Genomic DNA, 15252 nt, shown 5'->3' on the forward strand with positions numbered 1-15252 from the left:
GCTCATTCCGGTTACAAGATTACGTCAAGCGACACATTAAAACGAAGCAAGATTCCTGGACACGGGAGTCACCTGAATGTCGTCGATGAGCAGCATGACGTCCTGGGACATGTAGAAGTCGCTCAGGTCAAACACGATGGGATAACAAACCACAGTCTTCCCGAGGATGCGATAAATCTGTGGAGGGACAAATACAAGAATGGGCCCTTTAAGACTGACGCAGAGACGTCTGTACCCATATAGTGCATAGGGGTGTATAATGGGTGCTGTAGTCCTTACAGATGTAGCAGAGTTGATTCTGCAATTTAACAGTTTTTTTGGTGCATCATCAGGACAGGGGGTCCTCTAGTCACTAGTTGATTGTGGGGCACCCTGCAGCGGAGACCCCCGTGATGAACTATTATCAGTGGGGATCAGCTTGGAAGAGAACAACGTCCCCTGCAGCGACGCATTACATGATGCCGTAATCATTGGGGTGTCCATATAAAGCACGAGTGAGCAGGGTCCTTTAAGGGGCATTCCACTCCGCATAATAAACTGGGTGACCCTAATTGGGATATATAAAGGGATTGTCCACTTGTAAGATAAAGTATGTTACCTGCATAGAAACCCACAGGGATATAACAGCCCAGCAACTCAGCTCTGCTACATCCGTATGAAAGTGTGGCCATATCTACATAGGTATTATCCCAAAACACCGAATTGCTGCCGGCAAATGTATCAAAGGCTTCACTAATGGAAAACCCCTTTAAATAGTCAGATTATCTACTCCTCGCCCAGGTTAAAGCATCATGTAGGTTGTAACTTCTGCCGGTGCTTGTATGGGAGTGTTCACACGTTGCGGTCAGGAGGCGTTTTTTGCTGCAATTTTGACCTTGACGTGTGAACAAGCGCTATGGGTTCACTCTCACACTCCAACTCCATACTGAGGCATGAGATCGAGGATTAGACTGTGAGCTCTTGGGGACAGGACCTGATGTGAGTGATTACATGGGTGATATGGGAACATTGATGTGGTTGTGTTGCGTGCACAGGGACACAGAAGACACAATGTGACAACCGCGCAGAATACAAGCAACAAGTGATACCACGGAGCACGGACACACGACGACCGCGACACAACACGAAGCGTATCACACTACTGACCTTCGATGTCCCCAGACACCCGATGGGTCTATCCGGTCTTCCTGACAAGCCCAGCATCTCATGGACCCCCAGGTGAAGATAAGCCTGAAAATAACCACAAGAAATATTAAAGGGACATTAACCCTAAATCATCAGTTTATAATAGTGCTGGAGCGTTATAAGGGGAGCGGCTGATATCAGTCACATATGATGTAATGTCTCTGGAGGATATAATAGTACTGGAGTGATATAAGAGGAGCGGCTGATATCAGTCACACATATGATGTAATGTCTGGAGGATATAATAGTGCTGGAGTGATATAAGAGGAGCTGCTGATATCAGTCACACATATGATGTAATGTCTCTGGAGGATATAATAGTGCTGGAGTGATATAAGAGGAGCGGCTGATATCAGTCACACATATGATGTAATGTCTCTGGAGGATATAGTAGTGCTGGAGTGATATAAGGGGAGCGCCTGATATCAGTCACATATGATGTAATGTCTCTGGAGGATATAATAGTACTGGAGTGTTATAAGAGGAGCGGCTGATATCAGTCACACATATGATGTAATGTCTCTGGAGGATATAATAGTGCTGGAGCGTTATAAGGGGAGCGGCTGATATCAGTCACACATATGATGTAATGTCTCTGGAGGATATAATAGTGCTGGAGCGTTATAAGGGGAGCGGCTGATATCAGTCACATATGATGTAATGTCTCTGGAGGATATAATAGTACTGGAGTGTTATAAGAGGAGCGGCTGATATCAGTCACACATATGATGTAATGTCTCTGGAGGATATAATAGTGCTGGAGTGATATAAGAGGAGCGGCTGATATCAGTCACACATATGATGTAATGTCTCTGGAGGATATAATAGTGCTGGAGTGATATAAGGGGAGCGGCTGATATCAGTCACATATGATGTAATGTCTCTGGAGGATATAATAGTACTGGAGTGTTATAAGAGGAGCGGCTGATATCAGTCACACATATGATGTAATGTCTCTGGAGGATATAATAGTGCTGGAGTGATATAAGAGGAGCGGCTGATATCAGTCACACATATGATGTAATGTCTCTGGAAGATATAATACTGGTGGAGTGTTATAAGAGGAGCGGCTGATATCAGTCACACATATGATGTAATGTCTCTGGAGGATATAATAGTACTGGAGCGATATAAGAGGAGCGGCTGATATCAGTCACACATATGATGTAATGTCTCTGGAGGATATAATAGTGCTGGAGCGTTATAAGAGGAGCGGCTGATATCAGTCACATATATGATGTAATGTCTCTGGAGGATATAATAGTACTGGAGTGATATAAGAGGAGCGGCTGATATCAGTCACACATATATGACGTAATGTCTCTGGAGGATATAATAGTGCTGGAGTGATATAAGAGGAGCGGCTGATATCAGTCACACATATGATGCAATGTCTCTGGAGGATATAATAGTACTGGAGTGTTATAAGAGGAGCCGCTGATATCAGTCACACATATGACGTAATGTCTCTGGAGGATATAATAGTACTGGAGTGATATAAGAGGAGCGGCTGATATCAGTCATATATGATGTAATGTCTCTGGAGGATATAATAGTACTGGAGTGTTATACGAGGAGCGGCTGATATCAGTCACACATATATGATGTAATGTCTCTGGAGGATATAATAGTACTGGAGTGATATAAGAGGAGCGGCTGATATCAGTCACATATGATGTAATGTCTCTGGAGGATATAATAGTGCTGGAGTGTTAGAAGAGGAGCAGCTGATATCAGTCACATATGATGTAATGTCTCTGGAGGATATAATAGTGCTGGAGTGTTATAAGAGAAGCGGCTGATATCAGTCACATATGATGTAATGTCTCTGGAGGATATAATGGTACTGGAGTGTTATAAGAGGAGCGGCTGATATCAGTCACACATATAATGTAATGTCTCTGGAGGATATAATAGTGCTGGAGCGTTATAAGAGGAGCGGCTGATATCAGTCACATACATGATGTAATGTCTCTGGAGGATATAATAGGGCTGGAGTGTTATAAGAGGAGCGGCTGATATCAGTCACATATGATGTAATGTCTCTGGAGGATATAATAGCGCTGGAGTGTTATAAGAGGAGCGGCTGATATCAATCACACATATGATGTAATGTCTCTGGAGGATATAATAGCGCTGGAGTGCTATAAGAGGAGCGGCTGATATCAGTCACACATATGATGTAATGTCTCTGGAGGATATAATAGTACTGGAGTGCTATAAGAGGAGCGGCTGATATCAGTCACACATATGATGTAATGTCTCTGGAGGATATAATAGTACTGGAGTGTTATACGAGGAGCGGCTGATATCAGTCACACGTATGATGTAATGTCTCTGGAGGATATAATAGTACTGGAGTGATATAAGAGGAGCGGCTGATATCAGTCATATATGATGTAATGTCTCTGGAGGATATAATAGTACTGGAGTGTTATAAGAGGAGCGGCTGATATCAGTCACACATATGATGTAATGTCTCTGGAGGATATAATAGTGCTGGAGCGTTATAAGAGAAGCGGCTGATATCAGTCACATATGATGTAATGTCTCTGGAGGATATAATAGTGCTGGAGTGTTATAAGAGAAGCGGCTGATATCAGTCACATATGATGTAATGTCTCTGGAGGATATAATAGTGCTGGAGCGTTATAAGAGGAGCGGCTGATATCAGTCACATACATGATGTAATGTCTCTGGAGGATATAATAGGGCTGGAGTGTTATAAGAGGAGCGGCTGATATCAGTCACATATGATGTAATGTCTCTGGAGGATATAATAGTGCTGGAGTGTTAGAAGAGGAGCGGCTGATATCAGTCACACATATGATGTAATGTCTCTGGAGGATATAATAGTACTGGAGTGTTATACGAGGAGCGGCTGATATCAGTCACATATGATGTAATGTCTCTGGAGGATATAATAGTACTGGAGTGATATAAGAGGAGCGGCTGATATCAGTCACACATATGATGTAATGTCTCTGGAGGATATAATAGTACTGGAGTGATATAAGAGGAGCGGCTGATATCAGTCACACATATGATGTAATGTCTCTGGAGGATATAATAGTGCTGGAGCGTTATAAGAGGAGCGGCTGATATCAGTCACATATATGATGTAATGTCTCTGGAGGATATAATAGTGCTGGAGCGTTATAAGAGGAGCGGCTGATATCAGTCACACATATATGATGTAATGTCTCTGGAGGATATAATAGTGCTGGAGTGATATAAGAGGAGCGGCTGATATCAGTCACACATATGATGCAATGTCTCTGGAGGATATAATAGTACTGCAGTGTTATAAGAGGAGCGGCTGATATCAGTCACACATATGACGTAATGTCTCTGGAGGATATAATCGTACTGGAGTGATATAAGAGGAGCGGCTGATATCAGTCATATATGATGTAATGTCTCTGGAGGATATAATAGTACTGGAGTGTTATAAGAGGAGCGGCTGATATCAGTCACACATATGATGTAATGTCTCTGGAGGATATAATAGTGCTGGAGCGTTATAAGAGAAGCGGCTGATATCAGTCACATATGATGTAATGTCTCTGGAGGATATAATAGTGCTGGAGTGTTATAAGAGAAGCGGCTGATATCAGTCACATATGATGTAATGTCTCTGGAGGATATAATGGTACTGGAGTGTTATAAGAGGAGCGGCTGATATCAGTCACACATATAATGTAATGTCTCTGGAGGATATAATAGTGCTGGAGCGTTATAAGAGGAGCGGCTGATATCAGTCACATATGATGTAATGTCTCTGGAGGATATAATAGCGCTGGAGTGTTATAAGAGGAGCGGCTGATATCAATCACACATATGATGTAATGTCTCTGGAGGATATAATAGCGCTGGAGTGCTATAAGAGGAGCGGCTGATATCAGTCACACATATGATGTAATGTCTCTGGAGGATATAATAGTACTGGAGTGTTATAAGAGGAGCGGCTGATATCGGTCACATATGATGTAATGTCTCTGGAGGATATAATAGTACTGGAGTGTTATACGAGGAGCGGCTGATATCAGTCACACATATGATGTAATGTCTCTGGAGGATATAATAGTACTGGAGTGTTAGAAGAGGAGCGGCTGATATCAGTCACACATATGATGTAATGTCTCTGGAGGATATAATAGTACTGGAGTGTTATACGAGGAGCGGCTGATATCAGTCACACATATGATGTAATGTCTCTGGAGGATATAATAGTGCTGGAGTGTTATAAGAGGAGCGGCTGATATCAGTCACACATATGACGTAATGTCTCTGGAGGATATAATCGTACTGGAGTGATATAAGAGGAGCGGCTGATATCAGTCATATATGATGTAATGTCTCTGGAGGATATAATAGTACTGGAGTGTTATAAGAGGAGCGGCTGATATCAATCACACATATGATGTAATGTCTCTGGAGGATATAATCGTACTGGAGCGATATAAGAGGAGCGGCTGATATCAGTCACACATATGATGTAATGTCTCTGGAGGATATAATAGTGCTGGAGCGTTATAAGAGAAGCGGCTGATATCAGTCACATATGATGTAATGTCTCTGGAGGATATAATAGTGCTGGAGCGTTATAAGAGAAGCGGCTGATATCAGTCACATATGATGTATTGTCTCTGGAGGATATAATAGTGCTGGAGTGTTATAAGAGGAGCGGCTGATATCAGTCACATATATGATGTAATGTCTCTGGAGGATATAATAGTACTGGAGTGATATAAGAGGAGCGGCTGATATCAGTCACACATATATGATGTAATGTCTCTGGAGGATATAATAGTGCTGGAGTGATATAAGAGGAGCGGCTGATATCAGTCACATATGATGTAATGTCTCTGGAGGATATAATGGTACTGGAGTGTTATAAGAGGAGCGGCTGATATCAGTCACATATGATGTAATGTCTCTGGAGGATATAATAGTACTGGAGTGATATAAGAGGAGCGGCTGATATCAATCACACATATGATGTAATGTCTCTGGAGGATATAATAGCGCTGGAGTCCTATAAGAGGAGCGGCTGATATCAGTCACACATATGATGTAATGTCTCTGGAGGATATAATAGTACTGGAGTGTTATAAGAGGAGCGGCTGATATCAGTCACACATATGATGTAATGTCTCTGGAGGATATAATAGTACTGGAGTGTTATAAGAGGAGCGGCTGATATCAGTCACATATATGATGTAATGTCTCTGGAGGATATAATAGTGCTGGAGTGTTATAAGAGGAGCGGCTGATATCGGTCACATATGATGTAATGTCTCTGGAGGATATAATAGTGCTGGAGTGTTATAAGAGGAGCGGCTGATATCAGTCACATATGATGTAATGTCTCTGGAGGATATAATAGTACTGGAGTGTTATACGAGGAGCGGCTGATATCAGTCACATATGATGTAATGTCTCTGGAGGATATAATAGTGCTGGAGTGTTAGAAGAGGAGCGGCTGATATCAGTCACACATATGATGTAATGTCTCTGGAGGATATAATAGTACTGGAGTGTTATACGAGGAGCGGCTGATATCAGTCACATATGATGTAATGTCTCTGGAGGATATAATAGCGCTGGAGTGTTATAAGAGGAGCGGCTGATATCAATCACACATATGATGTAATGTCTCTGGAGGATATAATCGTACTGGAGCGATATAAGAGGAGCGGCTGATATCAGTCACACATATGATGTAATGTCTCTGGAGGATATAATAGTGCTGGAGCGTTATAAGAGAAGCGGCTGATATCAGTCACATATGATGTAATGTCTCTGGAGGATATAATAGTGCTGGAGCGTTATAAGAGAAGCGGCTGATATCATTCACATATGATGTATTGTCTCTGGAGGATATAATAGTGCTGGAGTGTTATAAGAGGAGCGGCTGATATCAGTCACATATATGATGTAATGTCTCTGGAGGATATAATAGTACTGGAGTGATATAAGAGGAGCGGCTGATATCAGTCACACATATATGATGTAATGTCTCTGGAGGATATAATAGTGCTGGAGTGATATAAGAGGAGCGGCTGATATCAGTCACATATGATGTAATGTCTCTGGAGGATATAATGGTACTGGAGTGTTATAAGAGGAGCGGCTGATATCAGTCACATATGATGTAATGTCTCTGGAGGATATAATGGTACTGGAGTGTTATAAGAGGAGCGGCTGATATCAGTCACACATATAATGTAATGTCTCTGGAGGATATAATAGTGCTGGAGCGTTATAAGAGGAGCGGCTGATATCAGTCACATATGATGTAATGTCTCTGGAGGATATAATAGCGCTGGAGTGTTATAAGAGGAGCGGCTGATATCAGTCACACATATGATGTAGTGTCTCTGGAGGATATAATAGTACTGGAGTGTTATAAGAGGAGCGGCTGATATCAGTCACATATATGATGTAATGTCTCTGGAGGATATAATAGTACTGGAGTGATATAAGAGGAGCGGCTGATATCAGTCACATATGATGTAATGTCTCTGGAGGATATAATAGTGCTGGAGTGTTATAAGAGGAGCGGCTGATATCAGTCACATATGATGTAATGTCTCTGGAGGATATAATAGTACTGGAGTGTTATAAGAGGAGCGGCTGATATCAGTCACATATGATGTAATGTCTCTGGAGGATATAATAGTACTGGAGTGTTATAAGAGGAGCGGCTGATATCAGTCACACATGATGATGTAATGTCTCTGGAGGATATAATAGTACTGGAGTGATATAAGAGGAGCGGCTGATATCAGTCACACATATGACGTAATGTCTCTGGAGGATATAATGGTACTGGAGTGTTATAAGAGGAGCGGCTGATATCAGTCACACATATAATGTAATGTCTCTGGAGGATATAATAGTGCGGGAGCGTTATAAGAGGAGCGGCTGATATCAGTCACATACATGATGTAATGTCTCTGGAGGATATAATAGGGCTGGAGTGTTATAAGAGGAGCGGCTGATATCAGTCACATATGATGTAATGTCTCTGGAGGATATAATAGTACTGGAGTGTTATAAGAGGAGCGGCTGATATCAGTCACACATATGATGTAATGTCTCTGGAGGATATAATAGTACTGGAGTGTTATAAGAGGAGCGGCTGATATCAGTCACACATATGATGTAATGTCTCTGGAGGATATAATAGTACTGGACTGATATAAGAGGAGCGGCTGATATCAGTCACATATATGATGTAATGTCTCTGGAGGATATAATAGTGCTGGAGCGTTATAAGAGAAGCGGCTGATATCAGTCACATATGATGTATTGTCTCTGGAGGATATAATAGTGCTGGACTGTTATAAGAGGAGCGGCTGATATCAGTCACATATGATGTAATGTCTCTGGAGGATATAATAGTGCTGGAGTGATATAAGAGGAGCGCTGATATCAGTCACACATATGATGTAATGTCTCTGGAGGATATAATAGTACTGGAGCGATATAAGAGGAGCGGCTGATATCAGTCACACATATGATGTAATGTCTCTGGAGGATATAATAGTGCTGGAGTGTTAGAAGAGGAGCGGCTGATATCAGTCACATATGATGTAATGTCTCTGGAGGATATAATAGTACTGAAGTGATATAAGAGGAGCGGCTGATATCAGTCACACATATGATGTAATGTCTCTGGAGGATATAATAGTGCTGGAGCGTTATAAGAGAAGCGGCTCATATCAGTCACATATGATGTAATGTCTCTGGAGGATATAATAGTGCTGGAGTGATATAAGAGGAGCGGCTGATATCAGTCACACATATATGATGTAATGTCTCTGGAGGATATAATAGTGCTGGAGTGATATAAGAGGAGCGGCTGATATCAGTCACACATATGATGTAATGTCTCTGGAGGATATAATAGTGCTGGAGTGATATAATAGGAGCGGCTGATATCAGTCACGTATGATGTAATGTCTGGAGGATATAATAGTGCTGGAGTGATATAATAGGAGCGGCTGATATCAGTCACGTATGATGTAATGTCTGGAGGATATAATAGTACTGGAGTGTTATAAGAAGAGCGGCTGATATCAGTCACATATGATGTAATGTCTCTGGAGCATATAATAGTACTGGAGTGATATAAGAGGAGCGGCTGATATCAGTCACACATATGATGTAGTGTCTCTGGAGGATATAATAGTACTGGAGTGTTATAAGAGGAGCGGCTGATATCAGTCACATATATGATGTAATGTCTCTGGAGGATATAATAGTACTGGAGTGATATAAGAGGAGCTGCTGATATCAGTCACATATGATGTAATGTCTCTGGAGGATATAATAGTGCTGGAGTGTTATAAGAGGAGCCGCTGATATCAGTCACACATATGATGTAATGTCTGTGGAGGATATAATAGTACTGGAGAGCTATAAGAGGAGCGGCTGATATCAGTCACACATATGATGTAATGTCTCTGGAGGATATAATAGTACTGGAGTGATATAAGAGGAGCGGCTGATATCAGTCACATATATGATGTAATGTCTCTGGAGGATATAATAGTGCTGGAGTGTTATAAGAGGAGCGGCTGATATCAATCACACATATGATGTAATGTCTCTGGAGGATATAATAGTACTGGAGCGATATAAGAGGAGCGGCTGATATCAGTCACACATATGATGTAATGTCTCTGGAGGATATAATAGTGCTGGAGTGTTAGAAGAGGAGCGGCTGATATCAGTCACATATGATGTAATGTCTCTGGAGGATATAATAGTACTGGAGTGATATAAGAGGAGCGGCTGATATCAGTCACACATATATGATGTAATGTCTCTGGAGGATATAATAGTGCTGGAGTGATATAAGAGGAGCGGCTGATATCAGTCACACATATGATGTAATGTCTCTGGAGGATATAATAGTGCTGGAGTGATATAATAGGAGCGGCTGATATCAGTCACGTATGATGTAATGTCTGGAGGATATAATAGTGCTGGAGTGATATAATAGGAGCGGCTGATATCAGTCACGTATGATGTAATGTCTGGAGGATATAATAGTACTGGAGTGATATAAGAGGAGCGGCTGATATCAGTCACACATATATGATGTAATGTCTCTGGAGGATATAATAGTGCTGGAGTGATATAAGAGGAGCGGAGTCACACATATGATGTAATGTCTCTGGAGAATATAATAGTGCTGGAGTGATATAAGAGGAGCGGCTGATATCAGTCACACATATATGATGTAATGTCTCTGGAGGATATAATAGTGCTGGAGTGATATAAGAGGAGCGGCTGATATCAGTCACACATATGATGTAATGTCTCTGGAGGATATAATAGTACTGGAGTGATATAAGAGGAGCTGCTGATATCAGTCACATATGATGTAATGTCTCTGGAGGATATAATAGTGCTGGAGTGTTATAAGAGGAGCCGCTGATATCAGTCACATATATGATGTAATGTCTCTGGAGGATATAATAGTACTGGAGTGATATAAGAGGAGCGGCTGATATCAGTCACATATGATGTAATGTCTCTGGAGGATATAATAGTGCTGGAGTGTTATAAGAGGAGCGGCTGATATCAGTCACACATATGATGTAATGTCTCTGGAGGATATAATAGTACTGGAGTGTTATACGAGGAGCGGCTGATATCAGTCACATATGATGTAATGTCTCTGGAGGATATAATAGTACTGGAGTGTTATACGAGGAGCGGCTGATATCAGTCACACATATGATGTAATGTCTCTGGAGGATATAATAGCGCTGGAGTGTTATAAGAGGAGCGGCTGATATCACACATATGATGTAATGTCTCTGGAGGATATAATAGTACTGGAGTGTTATACGAGGAGCGGCTGATATCAGTCACATATGATGTAATGTCTCTGGAGGATATAATAGTACTGGAGTGTTATACGAGGAGCGGCTGATATCAGTCAGACATATGATGTAATGTCTCTGGAGGATATAATAGTACTGGAGTGATATAAGAGGAGCGGCTGATATCAGTCACATATATGATGTAATGTCTCTGGAGGATATAATTGTACTGGAGTGTTATACGAGGAGCGGCTGATATCAGTCACACATATATGATGTAATGTCTCTGGAGGATATAATAGTACTGGAGTGATATAAGAGGAGCGGCTGATATCAGTGACATATGATGTAATGTCTCTGGAGGATATAATAGTGCTGGAGTGATATAAGAGGAGCAGCTGATATCAGTCACATATGATGTAATGTCTCTGGAGGATATAATAGTGCTGGAGTGTTAGAAGAGGAGCAGCTGATATCAGTCACATATGATGTAATGTCTCTGGAGGATATAATAGTACTGGAGTGATATAAGAGGAGCGGCTGATATCAGTCACACATATGATGTAATGTCTCTGGAGGATATAATAGTGCTGGAGTGATATAAGAGGAGCGGCTGATATCAGTCAGATATGATGTAATGTCTCTGGAGGATATAATAGTACTGGAGTGTTATAAGAGGAGCGGCTGATATCAGTCAAATATGATGTAATGTCTCTGGAGGATATAATAGTGCTGGAGTGTTATAAGAGGAGCGGCTGATATCAGTCACATATGATGTAATGTCTCTGGAGGATATAATAGTACTGGAGTGATATAAGAGGAGCGGCTGATATCAGTCACATATGATGTAATGTCTCTGGAGGATATAATAGTACTGGAGTGATATAAGAGGAGCGGCTGATATCAGTCACATATATGATGTAATGTCTCTGGAGGATATAATAGTACTGGAGTGATATAAGAGGAGCGGCTGATATCAGTCACATATGATGTAATGTCTCTGGAGGATATAATAGTACTGGAGTGTTATAAGAGGAGCGGCTGATATCAGTCACATATGATGTAATGTCTCTGGAGGATATAATAGTACTGGAGTGATATAAGAGGAGCGGCTGATATCAGTCACATATATGATGTAATGTCTCTGGAGGATATAATAGTACTGGAGTGATATAAGAGGAGCGGCTGATATCAGTCACACATATGATGTAATGTCTCTGGAGGATATAATAGTACTGGAGTGAAATAAGAGGAGCGGCTGATATCAGTCACACATATGATGTAATGTCTCTGGAGGATATAATAGTACTGGAGTGTTATAAGAGGAGCGGCTGATATCAGTCACATATGATGTAATGTCTCTGGAGGATATAATAGTACTGGAGATGTTACAAAGCCTTGATCATTGGGGAGAGGAGGTTTCTTCATCCCGATGATGAACAGGCTCAGGCTGATAACAGTAAGGGTATGTTCACACGGCCTATTTACGGACGTAAATCGGGCGTTTTTGCCCCGAATTACGCCCGAAAATAGCGCCTCAATAGCGCTGACAAACATCTGCCCATTGAAAGCAATGGGCAGACGTTTGTCTGTTCACACGAGGCGTATATTTACGCGCCGCTGTCAAATGACGGCGCGTAAATAGACGCCCGCGTCAAAGAAGTGACCTGTCACTTCTTTGGCCGTAATTAGAGCCGTTATTCATTGACTCCAATGAATAGCAGCGCTAATTACGGCCGTAATTGACGCGGCGTTCAAGCGCCTGCACATGCCGGTACGGCTGAAATTACGGGGATGTTTTCAGGCTGAAACATCCCCGTAATTTCAGCCGTAACGGACGCCCTCGTGTGAACATACCCTAAGGAATAGCTTGAATTCAACTGCATAACAAATAGTGAGCCGTAGTGCGATCAATATAAAACCTCAGAGTGTCCAGTTGTGGTGAAACAACAACTCCCAGCATGCCCTGATAGCCGCACATGCTGGGAATCGCAGCGGGACACTCCGGGGCTGCAGGCCGGATATAAACCCTAACACTGAACCTAATACTTTGTTTCCTTTTGTCTTGACTGTGATACAAAGTGTTTTATAGACCGCTGTAATCTCACAACACGTCCATCTGGATACATTGTAACCGTGGTATTTGTGGATTATTATTCTGTAATCTATTAATCCATAAAGAGGCAGATTATCCAGTAAATGTCACATGAGCCACATCACGAGGAACATTCCCTAGAAAACAAAGTGTCAGGAGAAGAATCCACCGTCCGGATATGAAGCCCACGTCATAAAGCTTCATCAGTGTATAAGGAACACTTCTGTAACTTGTGTTTCAAGTCCTCACTATTTCAAGATCACTGCTTGCGGTCAGTGAATGGGAGCATTTTATACATATCCAGAGGCTGAAAAGCTGTAAACAGCTAATACTTCTCACAGCTGAGGGTTTGTTAAAATTGTATCCAGTCTAGTCAATCTTCTGTGAGCTAAGCATGCTGGACTCCGGACTGATACATTGTAGCAAACTATCAGGACAGGAGAAGTATATATGTATATGAAGCATAAATCGATTTGTGCTACATATTTGTGAATTTAGCCCGTACAAATTGCGCTATTTTTTCTATTAAAAAAACTATCGGTAAAAGGACGACTTGTCTATAAGAGTCTCATTGTGCTGCTGCTGAAAATAAGCGCAGGGAAGGTTTGCAGGCGCCGGCTTATCCCGAGCGGTTTATTTGCAGCAGATTAAGAACAGAGAGCGAAGAATGGTTAAACAGACGCCATAAAGCGCTCTCCTCCTGTAGACCAACACTTCTCGTGATTAATGGCCGCCACATAAAACACGACACAACAGGGACGTTAATCTTAAAGAAAAAAGAATTGCAAATAAGTAATATCTCCAGGAAGAAGGAAAGCTGGAGAGGTAATAATAGATCACCAGGTGAAGAAGTGGCAAAGACTTTACAGAGACGAGCGGTAAATCTAACGCCACTTACGATACTACAATGGCGCGGAGAATGAGCCCTCTATGGCAGCCGTAAATACACTACAGATCTTTCAGTTTTCCATGCAGCAATTTCCCCTTTACAATCAGTCGTCCAAACCCTTTCTGCAAGATCTCTGTATATGTTCAACAGTAAAGTAGACAGAGAGGAGGGAGAGGAGGGGGATGCAGCAGCAGTTTCTCATTCTGTAAGTTTTTTAGTAAAACAGAATGAGGGGGAGAAATCTGATTGGTCAGATGACATAGCACAACTCTGACATCACACAGTAAAGTGTAAATGAGGCCTTAAAGGGGTCGTATGAGAATAGAAGGAAGGATTTGATTTGCTTTCTTTGCTAGAAACAGCCCCACCCTTGTCTATGGGCTGCGTCTCGTATAAATGTCTAAGCTGCAATACCAGTACCAGCCACAAGACAAGAGTGGTGCTGTGGGGAAATCTGGGAAAGCTGTGTGACAGTGATAAAGGAGCCTTTGCCATTCAGGAGTCTGGCAAGCTGAACGGCAAGGTCTTAGGGAGGTGTCAAGTCAGATTTCCTAGAGCCATATATACCGTAAATAACAGACAACTGATTAGAAATGTGATTTTGTATTTTAGGGGGAAACGTTCCTTAATATGGCAGACGACCGTATCCGACCCAGTCAGAAAATCACAGCCGATCGCTCCTTACTTCCGGTTTCTGTTGTCATCCTAAGGCTGGGTTCACACGACTTATTTTCAGACGTAAACGAGGCATATTATGCCTCGTTTTACGTCTGAAAATAGGGCTACAATACGTCGGCAAACATCTGCCCATTCATTTGAATGGGTTTGCCGACGTACTGTGCCGACGACCCGTCATTTACGCGTCGTCGTTTGACAGCTGTCAAACGACGAAGCGTAAAATGACTGCCTCGTCAAAAGAAGTGCGGGACACTTCTATACATTATATGCAGGGCACTTATGGACACTTATATGCGGGACACTTATATGCGGGACACTTATATGCGGGACACTTATATGCGGGACACATATATGTGGGACACATATACCTTATATACGGGACACTTATATACGGGACACTTATATACGGGACACTTATATACGGGACACTTATATACGGGACACTTATTTACATTATACGCGGGGCACTTCTATACATTATACGCGGGACACTTCTATACATTATACGCGGGACACTTATATACATTATACGCCGGACACTTATATACATTATACGCGGG

The 15252-nt window shown here is 41.8% G+C and overlaps 1 protein-coding gene across 1 annotated transcript in view; it reads right to left on the reverse strand.

Moving 5' to 3' along the window:
* The window catches only part of PHKB (phosphorylase kinase regulatory subunit beta), a 119230-nt gene that overhangs the window by 25431 nt on the left and 78547 nt on the right, over positions 1-15252 (reverse strand). Inside the window, exons 15-16 of the mRNA XM_075836804.1 lie at positions 1147-1230; positions 73-177 (exon numbers count right to left, since the gene is read on the reverse strand). Of these exons, the coding sequence (XP_075692919.1) occupies positions 73-177; positions 1147-1230 (189 nt within the window). The remainder of the gene's footprint in view (positions 1-72; positions 178-1146; positions 1231-15252) is intronic.

Source organism: Rhinoderma darwinii, chromosome 9 (assembly GCF_050947455.1).
Source record: "Rhinoderma darwinii isolate aRhiDar2 chromosome 9, aRhiDar2.hap1, whole genome shotgun sequence".
NCBI lineage: Eukaryota > Metazoa > Chordata > Amphibia > Anura > Rhinodermatidae > Rhinoderma > Rhinoderma darwinii.